The 20,996-nt window shown below is 45.3% G+C and overlaps 1 protein-coding gene and 1 long non-coding RNA gene across 6 annotated transcripts in view; one reads left to right on the top strand and one right to left on the bottom strand.

Annotated features, from left to right (window-relative positions):
• MBOAT1 (membrane bound O-acyltransferase domain containing 1) overlaps positions 1–10,562 on the bottom strand; it is a 58,121-nt gene extending 47,559 nt beyond the window's left edge. For 3 of the 5 annotated variants that reach the window (XM_040587932.1, XM_040587936.1, XM_040587935.1), the window contains exon 1: positions 10,421–10,561. In XM_040587932.1, coding sequence (XP_040443866.1) covers positions 10,421–10,510 — 90 coding nt within the window. In that variant the 5' untranslated portion in view covers positions 10,511–10,561. Of the gene's footprint in view, positions 1–10,420 lie in introns of all 5 variants that reach the window. The other 2 variants (XM_040587937.1, XM_040587933.1) reach the window with 2 other exon arrangements.
• Positions 10,563–10,730: 168 nt separating this feature from the next.
• LOC121085490 lies at positions 10,731–17,589 on the top strand. Its single transcript, XR_005827083.1, has 2 exons — positions 10,731–14,570; positions 14,806–17,589. It is a non-coding gene; the product is annotated as an uncharacterized LOC121085490 (long non-coding RNA).
• Positions 17,590–20,996: the final 3,407 nt, after the last annotated feature.

Below are 20,996 nucleotides of genomic sequence, written 5' to 3'. Positions count from 1 at the left end.
AACCCTGACTCAACTCTATCCAGGCCAAAAAAACAGGAAGCCTAACTGAGATGCTTAGGCAACTGAGGTAATGGTGCATGTAGAATGTATGATTGATAAACAGTTAGATAACAGGCTACTAATCAGGATGTCGGAACCCTATCAAAGGATGAAGGCAGACAACGCCAGACACCTGCAAAGAGAATGTGCAGATCACAAAGCCCCCAAATATAGCACTAAATATATGCTAAGGAAATGCTCACCCTATGGACAACAAAAAGAGCCCCAACAGTTAAAGATCAGAACAGACAAGGAAGAGGATAACCAAGAGGGAAACACATCACAGAGCATCGAAGGGACCGGTTACTTTCTGTATAACCTAACAGAAAGGCTGCTGTAGCTTGGGCTCCTTGAAAGCGGGCTGCTGGAGAAGGGACATCTTTTGGGTGTTGGCGTAGCCTCCCTGAGGAGATCTGCTGCTTCCAGCTCCATCACCACGTGAAGAAGGAACTCAAGGAATAAATCCAGCCTCGAGTCAAGCCCTGGGAAGGGATGACAACTCTAGCAGCAGACCCACTCACCTGTAACGGGAGCAGCCACTCTGCCTGGGACTGCCGGCGGTGACTCAGGATCCCAAAAGCATCAGTGGCACCTGAAGCAGAGCTGCCAGAAACCAGTGCCTGTGGAGGGGACAGGCCCTGAAAGGAGCCAACAAAACAACACATACTTCCCAAATCTTTTAAGCTATTAAGTATCTTCATCTAGATACTCATGTTTTTCATTTAAACATCCAAGTCCACACTGGCTCTGGCCAAGAGCTTGGCTTCAGCAGCCTCCTGTTGAAATGGGTTTCACAGTCCATTCTGGACTGCAGGAAAAAGACCTTCATTTTAATCACTACTGAATCTGCAGCCTTCCAACGTTACCACGTTTTTCCTCTTCATGTGGAGAAACACTGGGAGACAGAAGGGAAGAAGTCCTAGATCTATTTCATTTATGCTGCTCATGGATACTTCCACCATGATCCCTCTTAACGGTCACTTCCTAAAGCAAATGACCTGGCTCTTTCACTTTGTTTTTGCATGTTTAAGAGAAGTCTACCCTGTACTTTTTTCCCTTTTACCTTGTGCATATTTTCATTCTGGGTTCATGGCAAAGAACAGCTACAGTCATCTTTTGACTGACAAGAGCAACTACAACGGGAGAGAAACATCATTATGTCACCCATCTCCCACTGCCCCGGACCATTCTTTGTTCTAACCCTCATTGTATTTATTGGTTAGCATCAGCAGAACTTCTCTGTAACTTTCTTTTTCCAAACAGCTGAGCCCATTTTCCCCTCTGCAATGCTATGTTTGCAAATGGGAACCAGTGCCCTAGCAGAGAAGCAGCAATAAAGGTAACACAAAAATAAAGTTATTCTCTGAATAAAAATAAAAATAAAATAAGTAAAAAAACAAATGCTTCCTCTTTGAAGAGTCTGTCATATTTCACAATGTACCACAGCAACATGCCTACACTTTCAACATACTCGCATAAAATAGACGAAACCCACCCAGACACTGAGTGCACTGTTATTGTTGCTGTGGCAACTACAGACCACAATTTTTTGCCTCCAGAGAATTAGCATGAACACAAACATACACTCAAAGGCATAAACAGCTGTGGGTGCTAACAGTGCCTACAACTCACTGAGGATGTGTAACGCTGCCATCAAAAACTGGATTTAATTCAAAAAGTCCTGTAACTTCCCAGCCGCTCTCTCCAAACCATTTGTCTCCGCTTGTTTTTCACCTTCAATACAGCATAGTTGGCAAAACATCCTGAGAAACCCTGCTGCAGGAGAAGTATTAACGTAAGACCACTTAAACTCCACTCGCAAGTGAACAAAGTCATGCTAAAACTCTTTCTCAAGCAGATAAATCAGTGATCTATCAGCTGGAATTTGCTGGTATAAATACTTGCTGCAAACCGTAGGAGTCAGTGATTCGAACCTGCCCTCTGGGTGCGCGCACATGAGATAAACAAAGTCAATACCGTGCTACTCCTTAACACTCCCCTACACTGATAACAGGGAAAAAACCTACTTTCACCAGTCTGTAATGTCATTTAGCTAGGTGTAAGAGTTAATAATTAATTTCTAGTCAGCGGTCCTTTAAAAAAAAAAAAAGTTCAAAATAAAACCCAATACACAAGCGTGAAAACAAGCATTGAAGTTATTCAAGAAATGCTGGGGGGGGGGGGGGGGGGGATGTCCTCAAACATCCCGGCTTTTTGCCTTGTCATTTTGTTCTCCCCATTCCTGCCCTATCTGCATCCCAGTGCCAAACGGCACTCGAACAAAAAACCACAAACGAAGAAAACGCTCGAGCCCAATTAAAGCTTTTGTCACGAGACCAGGGCTTGGAGGAGCAGCACACGCTCACCCTGTGCGTGACAGCCCACAGCTGAACGTTCTGTCTTGGCCTGAAGTTGTTATTTAGTTGTTTAGCATTCTGCACAAAATCCAAAAGGCTGATCAAAAGGAGTATTTTCTTGCCTCCTTTCCCCCTCCCAGCTGCCCCCAGCCTGATGCCCACGCGGAGCTTGAACATCACAGAATATAATCTCATGCTGATCGATACTTTTGACGGTCACTATTCCTTAGGATTGCCAGATTTTTGTCGGGGACTTACCAAGCAGATACACACACTCAGGACCACCTGCCCTTTGCATAAGTCATCTAGCAGGTAGCTCACCCGCTTTCGGACAGCATCCCACCCACCACACTACCAGAACAGGGTCAGCAAGACTGCTTCTGTTCCTTAAATCAAGTGCCATGTCCTTTGTGGCATTATAGTAAAAGGCTAATGATTTCTTTCCGGGACAAAAGCTTTACAAAATCTGGGTACTCAGAAAATACCAAAATTAAAGTTGGGTTTGGCAACCTAGGTACTATCTCTCTACAAATGTGTTTTAAGAGTTCCTGAAAAGCTAATTTTTTATTTGGCTTTTCACTGCCCAAAAAGTGGATTAGAAAGTCAGGCAAAGAGGCTTGGTTCATTTGCCGCATAAGGACACAGGCAAAACTCCCACTATCCAGCCACCTGGTCACCCAGGAACACCAGGTAAATGTTCAGATTCCTAAAATCCCACCTGGACAAAGCATCCAGAAAGAGGGAAACCAAGAACTAAGAATTGTTCTGGTATTTACGATTTGTTTTGTCTAAGACCAGATAGCATGGCAACAGTCATGCCATAGATTGATTGACTAACTTTTTAAATAGCTTTCAAAGTGACTACCATTTTCTGTAAAAAAAAAATAACAAAATATCCAAGCTGGTAAAGCTGTCTAGTTAATATTTTGAATTTTGGTTTAAAAATTAGTTTTCATTCTGGTATTTTACTGAAACTTAGAGGAATGGGTGAGAACAAACTGTTTGGAAATTTGTAAATGTTTCAATTTATTTTATTCAGAAATAAGTTCACAAGGTTTTTGCTTACATTAGTGAGACTTCTGGCTTTTTTTTTAAAACCTGAAATTTCCTGATCATGAGGGAAGCCCAAAACACAGCAGAAAACTTATTTCCCACCCAAGTCCATTAAAGATGCAACATACTGTAAGTAGCCACCTCAAAACAAAAAGTTCTAAAAAAATCATTTATGTCAGAAACTATTGCTCCTGCTTCTGTTTTTGCTGTGGTGCTCACCTACGATTTTGCAAAAGCTGTTTAAAATGCCAATGTTTTAATCCAAGGGGAAAAATAAAGGACAGGTGAAAACGAACATTTCCTATCGAGACTGTAAGAAGGGGGGATGACGAATCCCACGTTGCTAGGGGGAAGGACCCCCCAGAGGGGGTCCCCTGGGCTGTTTTGCTCCAGATGCCGTTCTCCAGGTGCCTCTCAGCTGGGCAGAGGCAGGACAGGCTGACCCAGCAGAAGGAGCTGGATTCCGCAGTGGCAGAAGTGACCGAACAAGCCCGACCGGTGCCACAGGCTGAAGAAACCACCAAAGGAAGGTCACAGATTGCCGCCATGCCTGTCCTAGCAGGAGGGGGGCTGAGGAGCAACACAACAGTGACTCTTGTCCGGGGGGTCCCACCCCAGCGGAGCTGAGCTCTGGTGCTGTGGGCTGTGCACCCTTTAGCAGCTGCAGCCCTGCAGGCTCCTGGGCGCATCCTTCAGCTTCACATTCTCAGGAAGCGACCCCGTGTACACCCCCTGGGGCTCCTCACATACAACATATGCTAGGTGGGGACAGTCAAGAGATTTGCTCCCAAAGGGCACTCCTGATCTAAGCTACACGTTAACATATACGCTATTAGTAAAGGATGGTAGAAATGAATGCATCAGGCTGTACTTTTAAGAGTGAGCTCGAGTTACTGGAAGCTCTCCTTAAGTACCCGAGCATCCCGGAGATGAGGTTTGGTACCCTCAGGGTTCCCTGTAACTACCAGCTCACATACAGAGGGCTTTCCTCACCCCAAAGAGAAACATGGTCCACCGCCATCCGACTTCTCACTTGGTTTTGGACAAGTACAACAGGTTGGATTTACCTCCGTGCGGATGCCAGCAGCCTCCCCTGCCCAGGGATTACCAGCACCACTTGCAGTTTGGCAAGTCCAGCTCGAGCGCTGCCCATTCTCGTGAACTTTAACAGGAGCCATGGAGCAGCCAGGGCATTAAACGCGGTGCCAGGCTGGCCAACGCACAGCAAATCCCAAGCACCAGGGGCTCCCCCGAAAGCACAGAGCCAGCTCTGTGCTCGCTGCCTACACCACTAGGCTGGAACCCAAGAGTCTTCATCACTACTTCATATTGTCTTAAAATAGCTGCAGAGCACCACTAAATCAGTGCTGGTGTGATTAATGTGCAGAGAAGGTTTCAGGAAACTTTATGCAGCACTTTAACGTTTATTTTTCCAGGTCTTGTTTAATATAAATGAAAAGGAAAGTGCTTAAAAGGGGGAAAATTGCAAGCGCCTGATTCCAGTTGCACTTTTGTCCCTTGCCAAATGAAAAACTTAATAGGACAGACTTTGTTTTCAAGGCACGAGGGATGTGGAAATATTTACACCCACAGTATCAAGGCATCAGCCACGAGGTCCAAGACTGCAGCACCAAACTGAGCGAGAACACGCTGAAAAAGGCAGCACATATTTCCAAGGCAGAGGAAAATGTGTATTATTGCAATTGTTAGTAAGAGCTTGACCTGAACAGAAAGCAAAGCTTTGGCGACAGCTTTAATGTTTGTAAAGTACTATACCTCTGTCTCAGGACTGTCTCAGGAATATATGGAATCCTGAGCACTGCACACGCGGGTGCAGCAAGTTAAATCCACAAGAAAGTGGATTTGCACCAAATGCAAGAAAAGCCTCACAGCCCACGAGCACCATGACCTGCCCTGCTTGCTGGCACTTGTTTAACTGGGGACCCAGAACAGGGTCAGCAAGACTGCTTCTGTTCTTTAAATCAAGTGCCATGTCCTTTGTGGCATTACAGTAAAAGGCTAATGATTTCTTTCCAGGACAAAAGCTTTACAAAATCTGGGTACTCAGAAAACACTAAAATTAAAGTTGGGTTTGGCAACCTAGGTACTATCTCTCTACAAATGTGTTTTAAGATGTTGATTTCAAATTCATTTCTGCTTACTGTTTCTCAAATAACTAAAAGTTCCATAGATTTATTTTTTTGCAGTCGAGGGTGTCGGGCAGGGGGGTATTACATCTGAACAAGGACTGCTGCAATTCAAAATGAAAACATATTCGAGTTTTCAATTGCAAAACGACTGGCATTAGGAAATTGAAATGTAGCATAGTTCACACCAGGCACGGGCAGTTGTTGCTGCTGCCTTGGAGTAGCCTTTTGCCAGTGAAAATCAGATACTAACCCCACTTCTGTCTCCAGCAAACCTCCACCTTCAGTTATCCCACTTCAGTGTGTGTCACACTGCCTTCTTTCCTCAGCATCACAGCTTCTGATGTCCCTCCTGACACCCACTAAAGGGGCCGCAAAGTTCCCAGCCTAAGTCTGGTGAGTTCCTGAAAAGCTAATTTTTTCTTTGGCTTTTCACTGCCCAAAAAGTGGATTAGAAAGTCAGGCAAAGAGGCTTGGGACTAACACATCTGCTGACTAGCCAAACCAGAAGTAAAACTGAAGTCAGAGAGCAAAATAGTTGAAAAATGTGAAATTTAACAGAACAATCCCTGATTTGGGGATCAGAATTCATGCTGATTTGTGTAAATGGAAAAAATATACACATACTTTTTTCTTTTTTCTCCTTTTTAAACCATTCATCAGCATGCTTTGGGCAGAGAGCTATTCAAACTCAAGGAATGGTGAGAAGACATTTCTAATACTTCAACTATTCCAGGATTCAGAGGCATGTCCCAGTCACCCCCGCCCCCAGCTAGTGTTTTATTTAAACTGCTACCAAAGTGTAAATATGCAGACCAGCTCCAATGAAAGGATTAAAACGAAAAATAAGGTGTACAGCCAGCAGCCAAAGCATCCAAAATTAATTTTAAATACACATAATTTTTTTCCCCCTTTGGGGAAACACAGCTGCCCTCATCAGTGAAAACACTGAAGTTAAAAGGCTTCTGATATAGACATGGGAAGATGCTCACACGTTTTTTTTGAGAGAGTCTCCTTGAACACAGAACATATTTCCCTTATACCATCAAATTTGGTATTGTCTGACATGGGTCAGGGTAAGGCCTGTTAAAATGTAAAGTTTGTTGTAGGGCCCTTGGCAATTTGCATTTGGGTTGCTGCTTATAAGGCAACAGGTAACCTGGGATATCAAGGGTACTGCAAAATAACCCTGAGAAGTGAAACCCCTTAATTGTATGCCTTAACCCTTTGAACCTGAATCACTTCTAGAGATGCCTAGAGCTTAGAAAGGCAGGGTAAAACTAGATATGGGTAAACAATGCCATTAAACTTGCTTCTAATATACCTTTAAATAGTATACTTATTTCTTCACTGTATTTGTATACAGATGTACTCTGTTTACAGAAATGACACTATTAAAAGTTTAATATTTAACTTCCCATATCTCACTGATTTATGGTAGCGGACAATGTCCCAAAATTGGTGATTTAGGGCACAGCTGACAAAAAAGTACACACTTTGCCAAAAGTTAGCATATAAGCATACTGGAGAGATGACGTTCCAAAATCAGATTTGGGGCATACGCTATAAGGAGGGGGGGAAAAAAACCCAAAACCAAAAAACCCACAACAAAACCCCAAACCCAAACCTCTTTTCCAAATGCTGCTGAAGGTATGTCATTGACCTAGCCAGATATTTTTAGAACGCAAGTCAGCTAAATTTCAAAGTCTGCTTTCCTGGGATAGGGGGATGAATTAAACACAGTCTTTTCATCCTCTTTCAAGCTCATTAATCTTGTTACTGAATATAGCACTGCTTAAAAAATAATATTCCAATGTTAAATTCAAAGATAAATCATCCTTTAAAGAGACATGCAAATGCACACTGAGACATCAGGACTATTTGAGCATCTAAAGCAGAAAGACATCGCCACGCTCCTACGCAGTACACGGTCTGCTAAATAAACCGTGGACAGCCTGGCCAGTACACAGCGCAGCCAGGAACGGCACCCTCTAATTCTGCACTGGTTTTAACTTAAGTTGTAATTTTTTAAAATGAAGAAAACAACCAGTGTGAAAACCAGCACTTCCACATTCATCCCCGCTTCCCATAGCGAGTGACACAATCGCTGCTTATTAGATGACAAAACATTTCCCACCTCCCATCACTACAGCATCTCTGCCCCCACTATGGAAGGGCAATGATTACGACTTTCATTTTTCAGACCTTCAGCTCAACTGTTTTTTCCGGTCTTTTCTCGCAGACTGCACTCTCCCTCAGAGCACAGACCTCAAGGAAAAGCATCTCTAGAAAAGGAGGAGCAAGTCCTCCGTGCACTTAGCATAGAGGCGCACACACACACAGCTTTCCCATACCACAGCGACCTGGAGGGTGTAAACTCCGCCTGAGCGCCTTTGCCTCGGGCTCGCTGAGCACTTCTCGGCATTTTCAAAGGCTCGGGGCAGCCACATGGACCAGAGGGAGATGCAGGCTGTCACCATCCAACAGGCTGAGCACACTGACAGGCAGGAGAAACCAGAGCTCAGCTCCCCTGCGCAGCCCAGCCACCGGGTGGAGGGCAGAGAGCCGGTCAGCATCGCAGTAAGGGACTTGTCTAAAAGCAGTCCCTGCTCCATGTGCGGTCGTATCTAGCAAAACGGCCTTCCACATGCCGAGGTTCCTTCTGAAAGCGAGTGAACTCTTCCCCCTCAGCAAAAGCCCTCTCTCATTCTAACGAGGAAGGTAACCAGCCCACCTGCCCTCTCTCAGTCTAATGAGGAAGGTAACCAACCCACCTGGCCGCAGAGCCCTGTGAAAGTAGATTTATTTTGTTCCCAAGGGCATCAGCACTGCAGGTCAGACCTGAAAATCAAGTCACCTGAAGGGACAGTGGTGGCATGACGCTTCCACGCAGCAGTCTGGTTATTGCCTACTTGAGGGCAGTAGAAATCCCTGATGCTTGGCATGGTCCTGCACATCATAGTGGGGCAAAAGGGGTGGGGGGAGACATTGCAAAATGGTTGATAGCATCATCTCACAGGGATGATTAAGCATGATTGGGGGCAGGGGTAATTTTCAGGTGAAGCAAGCACACTTCAGCACAGCCCTGCTGCAGCTTGGTGATGAACCCCAGCAAGGGGGGCTCCTCCCAGCCCACTGCTGCTCCACGCTGCTGGAGGCAGAGGGGGACTCTCCGGGATGCCACTGGGTACCCACCCAGCCCAGCCACACTGCTGACCCCACAGCAGAAGCCCCCTGCCCATTGCAGTGGGCTCATATGCAAACCAGCAGGAACACGGGTGCCCACCAGCAGCACCCACGAGACCAAGGCCCTGCGACAAGCGCAGCACGTAACCACATGCAGTGAAGCATCCTCAGGTCCGGAAGAGAGCAGGGAGAATTTTCTCCACAGACAACATTGCCTTTGTATTGCTTTGGCTGAATGGAAGGACAAGTTTTTTAAACACACTACTCCTGTGCCCCCTCCTAAATTAACAGCTTATAGTTAACGACAGGCCTTTATTGTCTGACTGTTTCAGCGTTGAGCAAAAGACCTTTTTGCATCAAATCCTGTTTTCTGTTAAAAAGGGAAAAGCTGGCAGGGTTAGAGGTAGAGGTTTAATCGATACAATGATGCATTTCTTACTCAACTTTAAAAGCAAACAGTAGTAAAACCTGACACATAGCACCAGCCACTCTGCAAACAGAATCAAGCAAGTAAATCTCAGGCTTCTGTTGGTTTGTACCAGCACGTCTCTGCTGCCCTGGTTTCTTCCAGCCCAGCTCAAGCTCCTGGTAGTTTGGTGGAGACTTTCCTGGCCAGTATGAACTCCCAGACCTAACTTCCCAACTTCCTTGTCGCTGAGCGAACTCAGGGACGGCGGCAGGTGCACGCAGGCTGGAGAGGCAATAAAAGGTGGCAGGGGGTGGGGGGGAGCAGTGGTTTCTGCTAGGCCATGGGTCAGCTGAACCACAAGCCTACGGGCAACACCAGAGCCCAAAATACGCTGTGAGGCATCACATACAAACGTGCCCGCCCATAGGGCCGCTTTCTTGTACGTGTGCCTGCGCATCCCGCGTGTTCCATGCCTGCCGCTCGCCATGCGGCACTCGGAGGCTGAAGGAGCTTCTGCCCTTCGAAGCTACAGGTCTGTAGCTATAAAAGCAGTGCCTGGACTTTGTGATGTCTGACCAGACACCCTGCACCCAGGGGTACATCCCCAGTTAAGCAGAGCCAGGCAAGGACCCGAACTATTTAGGCAGTTCCAGCTCCGAACACGGTCAGCTCAGCACTGCAGCTGGCAGCATCCAGCGGCGCTGGGATGCAGGAGTGCCAATGGCGCTGGGCATAGCAGGGCGATGGTACGGTGGGGGCAATGGCACAGCCTGGGGGATGGCACGGCGGGGGCAAATGGCATGGCGGGAGGGTGGCACTGTGGGGCGATGGTACGACCTGGGGGATGGCACGGTCAGGGCAAATGGCATGGTGGGGGGGTGGCACGGCAGGGGCAATTGACACGGTCGGGGCAAACAGCATGGCGGGGGGATGGCACGGCCTGGGGGATGGCATGGTCGGGGCAAATGGCACGGCGGGGGGATGGCACGGCTCCGGCTGGAAGGGCAGCCGGCCGGTGCGGCTCAGCCCCGGCTCCCCCGGCCCCCCAGGGGACGGCGTCTCCGCGCTGTCCCGGGGCCCTCCGGCCGATGCAAGGCGTGACAGCGGCGGGCTACGCGTCCCTGCCAGCGAAGCGCCTCGCCTCGGGAGCCCCCCGCCTGAGGGGACACACGCAGGACCCCCCCCCCCCCCGCCACCCCCACCCCCCCCGGCCCGCCTCGCAGCCTCACCTGGTCCAGCGGGATGCCCAGCAGCCCGCTCAGCGGGTGCAGCAAGGTGGAGCCGGTAGTGCGGTGCGGGGCGCCGGGCGGCTCGGCCATGCTGCATCCCCCCGACCCCTTCCCGGCCCGCACCCCCCCGCCCCGCACTGCCCCGCTCCGCGCTCCCCCCGATGCGTCCCCGCCCCGCTCCGCGCACGCCGGCCGCCGCCCCGCCGAACCGGCCGCCGGCCGCAGGGGGGCGCTCGGCGGGGCGGGCCGCCGCCAACGGCCGGGGGCGGGGTAGGAGGGCCTCGCCATCCCGGGGCGGGGCGCAGGGGGGGGCTCACCCCCGCTTCCCCCAGCCCGGCGAGGGGCAGCCCGCCCGCGGGGGGTGCTCTGTGAGACTGCCCGGCTGGGGGCTACAATTGGACAGGCAGCCGGTCCGTCCCGCGGGGGGGGATCCCCCGCCCTGCGGCCCGGTGTTCGGTACGGGAGGTGTAACCCCCCCGCGCGGCCCCTCCCGTGGTCCCCCCCGCCCCGGCGGGGACGCGCGGGGCCGTGAGGGGAGCGGCGGGGCACGGCCCGTTGGCCCCGGTACCGGGTTCGGCCGGGCCCCGGCGGTCGGAGCGAGTCCCCCTGCCCCAGCTCCTGGCTGCACTAGCTCGGGCACCTGCCAGGGCCCCGGTGCCCGTTCGCGACTGTCCCAAGCAGCGGAGAGCTGGAGTTTCGCAACCGAAACAGTTTTGAGAAGGTTCTCTTACTTTTTTTGATATTTTTTTTTCAGTCATTGCTCTTAGAAGTCCTGATGTATTTAGCGGAGGATTTCCAAGCTTTTAGCCTGTGGTTCCCATTACTGGAAGCTAAGATGTGTGTGTGATTTGGGGAAATAGTGATTTTTTACTTGATTGGGGTTAAAAAAGGAGTAGGAATCTGAAGTCATATGTTTATCATGTAAGTGAAATATGACCGTTAAAAAAGTACTTCTGCCAGGATGGTCTTACCTTGCCCAGCACCGTGTAGGCTGTGCTGCAGGGAGGGCTCGGGCAGCCTGGCAGAGCTTGCTGTCCAGCTCATGGCAAGCCTGGAACCCGAAATACCCCAGAGGTTCTCTGCAGGCTCCGTTTCAGGCTCTTTACTAGTCCCATCGTTTTCTCTTCTTCAAATAACTGCCAGCTGCGACAGCTGAAACTGTAGTAGTAGCTCGGAACGGCAGCGTGGTGTGCTCAGTGTCCCGCTTGTGCTGTGCAAGCAGGTGCTGTTCTGGAAGACTCGGGCAGAAATTGTTTGGTGCGGAAGGTGTTTTACAGCAACAACATTTCTCTAACAGTATTGTTTTAGTGATGACAGTTTGAATGTATATACGTATATGTACACACACGTATTTTAAGTAGGGAAAAGTAAGCAGTTTGGAAGGGCTGGGTAGCCATGCATAGGAATTCCTAACGTTTTCCATTCAAGTCTCTCTTTCCAGTTGTTTAAAATTTGCCGGCCTGAAGCTATCTGGATGGAACTTTCCATGGGCTGTATCTGCCGCAAGCAGGCTGCTTGCTGGGCTTCAGCTAAAACTGTTGACCTTCTTTTGGGAACAGAATCAAGGTGATTTATTGCACACTACAGATAGTCTCAAAGCTTTTTCACTGTGGAAATCTTGTACCTCTGGGATGGTGACTTCAAGTTTAGACATGGTAGTTTTCCTGGATTCAAAGAAATGTCTTTCATTGTCTTTGTGAAACTACCCAAGAGTGACCAATGGCCAGAATTCTGGGGAAAAAGCCACACATAATCCATGTGGAGACTCAAGGGGCTGGTATATAACACCTCTGAAGACCGCAAGCATTCTTCAGCCCTTCACATTTCCTCCATGTGACTGGACTCCCATCTATTTCTGCCACTGCAGGAGCAGGGTGGGATATCACATGGCTCCAGGCATGGGGTCTGAGAAGAGTGTGCCACTCTCGCTGTAGTAGGTACTCAACCATCTGGGCTTTGTGCTGTGGTTGAAACAGCTGCTCCAGAAAACAGCTGGAAGTAGAAAAGGGCTGATGGGGAAAGTCAGGAGAAAGGTGGTGATTCTGAAGTGGGTTAGCACAAGAAGGCCAGCAAAGGAAACTAGAGCAAAGCTGGCTATAGATATAAAGGAACAGAAGCAAAGGGAGGTATGGTTAGGAGGATGGAATTGGTGTGGGAAGTGTATCAGCAAGAATGGGGTGAGACAGAGGTTTGAGAAGAAAGACAAGATAGTATTAAGATGACAGCACCGGGGAGAGAGACAGGAGAAGCTGAGAGGGGCAACAAGGAAGGAAAGAAAACTAGAATTATTATTAGAAAAAATTATTACTGTTGAAAAATACTATTCCTGAATTTCTGTGCTTCTTTTCTTGTTTAGCTGGTAGCTTTGAAACACATCAGCAAAATACTGTCAGCTCTACAGCTTATAGTCACGGGAGGCTGGTACAGTCCCAAAAGGAGGAGAAGGTAGATTCCTCCTCCAAACTTGAGCTGTCAGCAGGAGAGTTTGGTTTGATGTCTCCTCAAAATGCAGTCTTTGGTGCACCTCCTTCTGTGGGAGCTTCACAGGCTTGGTTACGTGGTAGTACAGATGTACAGTGCCAGCAGTGCAGTGCAACATACAGAGTCTGTGCCCCGCTATAAGAGACACTTGAACTGGCGCTGCATGGAGCCCAGGGCCATTCGACAGGGCTAAATCCAACAGAGACCATGCTCCTGGACCCAAACTGGCTCAGCAAAGGTACATTCGTGATACGCTGTACTTAGACTAGAAAGCTCTCTTACACCCTGCTGTGCCTGAGTGGACCCATCTTGAGTATCTTTGCGCCACTGCTGTATTTGATTCGTAAACTAATTTGCACATGGATGTTGTATGTCACCGTCTGTTGCCCCTTCTCCACTGACAGGACCACCTACAAGGTGTAAAAGTAGCCATATCCTGTCAGACCAAAAGATTATTCAGATTTCTTTTCTCTGACAGTGACAATTGTGGATGCTTAGACAAGGCATACAAGAAACGTGGCAAATACAGAGCAATCTGTTTACTTTGTACTCTCCCAGCTTCTAGCTCTCAGGACTTCCGAAGATGGAAATTTCATCTGGAATATCATGTTTAGTAGCCATTGATGAGCATGTGTTACATGTCTAATATTTTTTTCCAATTTGCTTATATTTTTGACCTCCACAGTGTCCTGTGGGTTCCGCTATTTAATTATGTGCTGTATAAAAAGTACTTCTTCGGTTTGTTTTAAAGCAGCTGCCTTGTAATTTCATTGGTTGCTGGCTTGTTCTTGTGCTGTGAGAAATGAGCGAGTAATCATTGCTTAATCGCCTCTCCCATGCTATTCATAACTTTATATACCCTGAGCTGTCTCTTGGCCTCACTGAGGAGTCTAGTTAATCTATCATTATATGGAAGTTGTTGGTGTCCTTGTTATTCCTTCTCACCCTTTTCTGGTTTTGAAAGGGAGAGACTATAGATTTTTGTGGTAACTTAATGTTTCATTCTATATTCCTCTATCAAGAGTTCCTACAATCAACCCCAGTGACTTCATAATCTACTTTTTCAAGGGTAATAGATAATTTACAGCCTAACATATATGTATAATCAAAAGTTGCTTTTTCCTATTCACATTTATCAATATTAAATGCTAACAGTCTTTAAATTGTCCCAATACAACGTTGTGAAATCTGCTGCAACTCTATAACAAAGCTTTGATTATCCTGAATTATTTCCTATCCTTGCTAACTTTTCTCATCTCCTTTTCCAAAACCTTAATGTGTCCAACAGGACAGATTCCTTCATATTAGTTTCCAAACTCAAAATGTATTCTCATCCTTTATTTATTTCCTTTTAAACAGCTATTAATCCAGGAGGAGTATTCTTTACTTTTCTGTGATTATTTTATTTCTGTGGGTATGAAACCTTATCCCCAATAATTTGGAAGTACAAATATACTTTCTTGACAGGATCACCCTTAGTGTTCAGAGAACTCTGATGGATTTGTGATGTATAACTTCTGTACAGTGGCTATAGTTTCCCCATTATATCGTAGCTACCTGGATATCTGCTAATTTCACTGTTTGCTGTACAGTTTCTACTGGTTTGCATGTGGAAGTGAGTGACACCCTGTGAGTCTTTGACCATGACTGATTGATGTGATTCCCTACAGTGAGTGTTACTCTTTAGTGGAAGGTTTTCTTTTAGAATTTAAAGAGTAGGAGACGATTCACTGGACAATGTGGAGAAGTCACAAAGACAGTCATTTAGGAGTTAGGAACTACAAGAATGAAGGTTGCCAGTGTGGCACCCAAGCACAGCGTAGTAATGTTGTAAGACATCTAGTATGATGTCATCAATAGAAATGTTAGCCTGCCACTAAAATGTTCCTTTTATCTTTGCACAGGTGTTTTAAACTCTGCCCTTGCCAACACTAATTTTGGGAGAATCCAGAGAAGATTGGAAAATGGGGGAGAGGAACCAAAAATTTGATTCCACAGTTAAATGATGATGTGGAAGTGCCCATAAGGTATCTTGTATCTGTGAATGAAAGTCACCAGAGATAAGCTGGAAATTACTCCTGTGCAGCTTTTTTTTTCAAATCCTGATTCCTTTTGACATTGGAAACTCAGGCATAGGGACCATGGTGGCCTGTGGATGAACTGCAGGTCTAGAAGATACACAGTATTGCAAGAAACAAAGCTGAGCAACTGAGGGAAAGGGGTTGGGTGTTATTTTTACTAGGTAACATCAGTACAAGGGCTGTAAAGTTGTAGCACTGATGGCCTTAATTATCAAAAGAGAATGTTACCTGCTGAAGGAGACTTCAGAGATCATGAAATAATGATATTTTCAAATAATAGTAAATTAGAATCAGATTTATTGATGCAAAATTAAAGCAACAGAAGAAAATTAATAGCAGTTTACATATACTTTATAGTTCGTGATTCATTCTAACAACTTGAGACCTTTTGTGTCTAGGCTTGGGATAATTTTGCAGCCTAGTTTCTTTTCCTGCTGCTGAGAGGGATCTCTTGACTTTAATAAAACCAGTGGTTATAAAGCAGTCACATGTAAATATAGGATTCTTTTTTCCATTTACTAGTGAATTGAAAAGAAGATGGTTTATATCAGATCTTTTTGTGAGCTCTACTACTTTTCATTAGGAACTTTTTAAGATGCAGGAGACTGTGTAATACAGGTGGAAAGTAAAAACCTGGAAGGGCATTTTCAAAATGAGATATTGCCAAAATTGAAGTTTAGTGAGAATTACTCCGAACTAATGTGGAAAAGGTAAAGGTCCAAGAAAATAGTTCAGGATCCAGGCAGTAACTGTTGGACATGTAGAGATTTCAGTTCAACTACATTTTAAGGAAATTGGGAGAGGTGTTTTATAAAGAATACAGAAGATGTCCAGGAGTTTTGAAATATTGCTTTATATTTTAAAACTATTTAAATAATCATGTTTGTGTTTTTAAGAAAGGATTTGCAGAAAAGTCATGTAAAGGCAAATCGTAGTGCATGAAAGTTTTTGATATTAACGTTCTTTCAAAATTCCAAGCTGAAGTTTATAGGAGCCATCAGTGTATCACGTATAACTCTTCCTACCTGTGTCAAATGAAAGCAGAACACAAAGACAGTGTAATACAGCATGACTTCTCAGCTGCTTTGCATTGTACTTCACTGGCAACGTTGTGTTTTTTTAGTATCATCCCAGTCTTCACAGTGCAAGTACCTTAGAGTTTGTTCTCTGCTACCATCTACAGGGGAAACTGTACAACACAGAGAAATGTCATTTTAACTTTGCCAGAAAGTTACAGAAATAGTTCCAATTCCTTATACCGTAATTTTTTCGCAGAAATCCTTTTTGCAGTAAATATAATAGGTAGGGAAAAAAAGATGTTGAAACCAGTTAAGACTTACAGTTAGCAGAAAGCTATTCTAGTGTTTTTAAAGCTGTAGGTGTAACATAATTTTATATAAAGAAAAATTAAACTTGTATGAGCAAACAAGCCCTTTCAAATGTAGTTAAAAGTCTCATGGAAAAGATTAAATTGCACTTCAGGAATGATTCAGTCCTGGTGCATGGATTTAGAGAGCCAAGATCTACAAAGTTTTTTGTCCACCAGTGCTATCAAATAACACTGTTGGCTAAACCCACTGTTCTGCAACAGGTATAACCTGGATAAGATACCTGGTAACGCTAGCGCTAACTGAACACTTTGTCCTACCCTACGCTCTGAAAGAGGTCTAATTGTGTGTGCTACTATTCTAGTTGTGGACAGTCATGACTCTTTTCAAATAATGCCCAAAGGAAAAAAAAGAAATTAGGGACAAGTGTGGTTTAAAGCTGATGAGTGTTTTTTAAGATGACCGATGTATTAATTATGTAACTACAAAAAATTCTGGATTGTAAAGATTTTCTAATAGATTTGTTTCATACAAATGGCCTTCTTTTACTTTAAATCGGTACTTCATTACTCTAATAGAGTGAATACCTGTAGAGATCAGGTCAACACGTGCTCACTTAACATCTCATCCAGGCTCTCACTGGCTCTTGTTTTGATTACTGACACATTTTTTTCCTGCAGCATTGGTAAATTTACCCTTGTCCCAACAGAACACCACTGCAAAGTGTATTTCCCAAATTCACCTCTTTGAACATGTCGCTCCTGGTTTTGCATATTCTGTTTTGCTCCGTCTGGTATCATTCTTCCTTTTCTAGGTTCCCGTTGTCTATCCATCCACCCCAAGACAAGCGTTAGCCCTTATGTCAGACTTTCAAACAGGCACTGCTGCATTTTCTTCTGAACTTGCCCTTTTACAATTAGGAGTTGACCCCAATAAAAACACAAGATTAATATACTATCCTCTTTTTAATTACTTCTTTAAACTTTTTTTCTTATTGTTTCAAGGGGGGAAAACTCTTTTCTACTGAAAGCTTGTCAACAGAGAGTTGTTGTGCTGAGATCACAGCGTAGTCGCTGATTAGTGCTGTCTTATTGTTTCCTTGGCCTCCTACGCCAGCTGTTCGATATCCAGCTTTGAATTCTGCCTCCTACTTAGATCAATTAGACCCTTCAGCCGGGGCTGCGTGCGTTATTCTGGGCTTGTGTAACATCCAGCAAAATAGGGTCTTCCTCTATGAACACAGCTGCTTGGCACGGTGATAATAAACACAATAAACATATTACTGCTGTGATTATTATTATGAGTATCATATTTTACACACGGGGGAAAGGCCTGAATTCAACGCCCAGTAAGCTCCACCAGAAAGAACATGACCCAGTTAACCATGAGACCTTTAGGTGGATTTTCATCGCTGGCAAAGGCAGGACCCCTGCTGGCTGATCTGTAAAACATTGATTTTTTTTTTTTTTTTTTTTTTTTTTTTTTTTTTTAAGGGCAGCCACTTAACAAACCCTCTCAGGTGGGTCTGTTCCTGTCACTGCCTCAAGCCAGGATCATCAAAGAAAGGCTGTGGATACTACAAGGAAGAGAAACTGAGACCTTCACCTTCAAAGTCTCTTGTCAATCACATCTGTCAGCAGATATTTTATACACCTATGGTGAATATTGGCACAGCTGGTTGTCCTGTAAGTGCAAGGCTCCTTTTGTAGGAAAAAGGAGACCAGGTTAAGGAAAAATTTAGATGAAATTAAGCATTGTCTGCTTTAGCAGCTGCTCAGAAAGAGTACCATGCCTACAGTATTAAGTGACTGTATGTGAACAAATTCCAGGTTTCTTACCAGCGCAGAAAAATATAAAGTAATCATCTACCCTACCTTAAAGCTGGGTGTCCAAATGAGTGTTTAGTTTGATTAGTGGTCCAATGAAACCAACCTTATAACACAGCATGCATTTCCCACAAGGCTAAAATGGTGCAGATGCATAAAAACCTGGGCCTGCAAGTGCCATTGGAACAGTGCAACGGGAGAGTACACAAAGATTATTGCACTGAGGGGCTTGATGTTATCTGGATAACATGGTTGCATGTATTGAAAAGATGTTTGAATATTACCCTGTCTGCCTCAGGCCTGCCTTTTAGCTCCACTTTCAAAAGTCAGCTCCCTTACTGCTTGCAACAAGCCCTTTGCCCAAGCTGGCAGAAATGTGATGAGCTGGACTTTGCTGGATGTTTTTCACTGCACATTTTACAGAAATGGATTGATTGGCAGTGATGCAGTCTGCTAGATTAAGTCAAACGTTAATGAGTTTCAGCAACTATTGTCTTGTTCAGGTGATGACTCTGTTAAATACTTTGGGGAATTTTAAAGTCCCATGTGAAAAAAGTCTTGGAAATCGCTGATATAGCTGAAAGTTCCACTCATGCATTGCTGCAGCGGAGATTCACTGGCTATAAGGCCAGAAGTGACCCTGGTGGTCACCAAGTCTGAACTAGTGGGAAAGTACAATGTATGAAGCTTCATTTTAGAAGGATTCAACTTTCCTTTAGTTTTCCCACTTTAGCTTTCTTTCCTCTAAATCAGTTTTAGACTTCATTCAAAGAATATGTATGCATTTTTGGCGCTTAATCTCTAACTATGCTATAAGATGCTTTCCTTACATTTGAGGCAAAGTTTTTCTTAGTTTCTCAGTTTGTTTTATGTATTTTACACATATCTGTGTCAGTGAGAAGCTGTTGAATTTCACTACAAAAAAATCTTATCTGACTTTGTACTGTAGAGGTGGCCAAGGTATCATGGACACCTGAACTCTCAGAAACCCATTTGGTACACATAGTAATGGAGTTTGTCTCAGCAGAGAAAATCAAAAAATTCAGGCGTTAAAGATTAAAAAAAAATAAAAATCCACTCTGATGAGGTAACATAAGCTTTTTGTAACAATTATATTTTGCTTGGACTAGAACCTAACTTTAAGAGAGGCAGGGACTCTAGCTTTTGAATTGCAAGGGAGAGAGAAGAGTTACAATCCTAGCAAAATTATTCTAATGGATAATTGCCCTGAGAGACGGAGAGAGGAGAGAAAATGTAGAGGAAGGCCTGACCCTCCTGTCACAAACAGGTAAAATAAGAGTTACAACTTCTTAATTTTTGTAACCAAAACCCTGACTTAATCTTTAAATCAGAAACCAACTCTGTTATTAACTTATTAAAAAGGAAACTCCAAATTAAAGTCACCAACCTAAAAATCTTAAATAACACAAGTACCTTCCCCGTATCATTTTCTCACACGGGCAGTACCTGACATTAACAGAAGGGTGCTGCAGCTGGTAATCTGTACCCCAGGATGGGAAGATGGGTGGTCCCTGCAACCCTCTCTTTAGGTAGGTTGCAGACCCCTCTGTAATGATAACTTTCAGAACCTTTTTCCTTGCTTTCCTTCAGTGTCATTTCTGAGGTGCAATTAGACCTGCTCCAGAGCCTCAGTTAGTTGATGGGGGTCTGCTCTTTCCAGTTGGTTCCATAGGAATATTTTCTTTCCTCTATCCCACTGTTAGAATCCCTGGTCCAGTACAGGCTTTCTTCATATGAGGTCTTTGCTTCTGTCACTACCCAGGCAAGACAGCTTCTTCTGAAGTATATGACCCAATTACTGTGCTAACAGATGGGCCAGTGTGCAATGCACTTGCCAGCTGACTGCTTGCAAACATGTTTTTTAAACCAATGTCATCATAATTTGCTACATAGGAACTGACAAATTGCATTCTACTTGACAGAGTATGATCCGGATCTGCTGTAGTGACAGCCTCCCATACTGTTAATGAAAGATCTCCTTTTCCATCCCATGCATAGCCAAGGTTGGCAATAAGGGTGATTGCTATTACACAGTTATTGAACTCCTGTAGTTTTCATTGAAGCCTGCTGCTTGTCTGAGTTATCTATAAGAAGGCACTTAGGCTTCTGATCTAACCTGAATTTATCTTCTCTAGCTAGGCTGCAGGTACGGCCTACCCACTGCTGCTCTAGCTCACGGCTGCGTGCCACTGCGGGCGACATGTATTCTAGCTTTTCTCGATTTGAGGTTTTCTCAAATGCCACTACTGATGTTAGGGGCCTGGCCTGAGATTTTAGGGACAGCTCCCTGATGTCTAGAAGCCAAGTGGTGTAATGATTTTGGTTTAAATTTAAACCTCAGAGGATTGCAGTTTAGGTTTATCATGTAAACAGAGGGATGCATCCAAGTGCTGTTGGTCTTGAGAAAGACGAGTGGTTCCACCTCCCCTGCTCCACTGTGTCTACCAACGGGAAGCATCTTCTCCACACGCAGGCTGTGGAACCAGTGAAATGAAGAGGTAGTGGGACAGTGTCTGAAAAAGAGCCACACTCCTGACTCCAGTCCCAGGCCCCCATGTACGCAGGCAGAGCCCTCTCCTCAACCACTGCAGGGGAGCTTATTCAGTCACTGTGCTGTCATGGCCTGACTCTTCCCACAAGTCACTCCGGCTCCTGCGATGTGCAGAAGAAAATTATAGGGTGCAATAGAGGATTAATACTGCCAAAAGTACATTAACTCTGAGTGTCCCTGCTCAGCAGTCCCTGCTTCCCCTTTCCACTGGGTTTGCCAGCTTTTCCATGTGGCCCCTGCATTGTAGATTTGACATGGGGGAGGGAAGGAAAAGCCAGGCTGTTTGTC

The sequence above is a fragment of the Falco naumanni genome, chromosome 3 (assembly GCF_017639655.2).
Source record: "Falco naumanni isolate bFalNau1 chromosome 3, bFalNau1.pat, whole genome shotgun sequence".
NCBI lineage: Eukaryota > Metazoa > Chordata > Aves > Falconiformes > Falconidae > Falco > Falco naumanni.
This window is presented reverse-complemented; position numbering and strand designations above follow the sequence as displayed.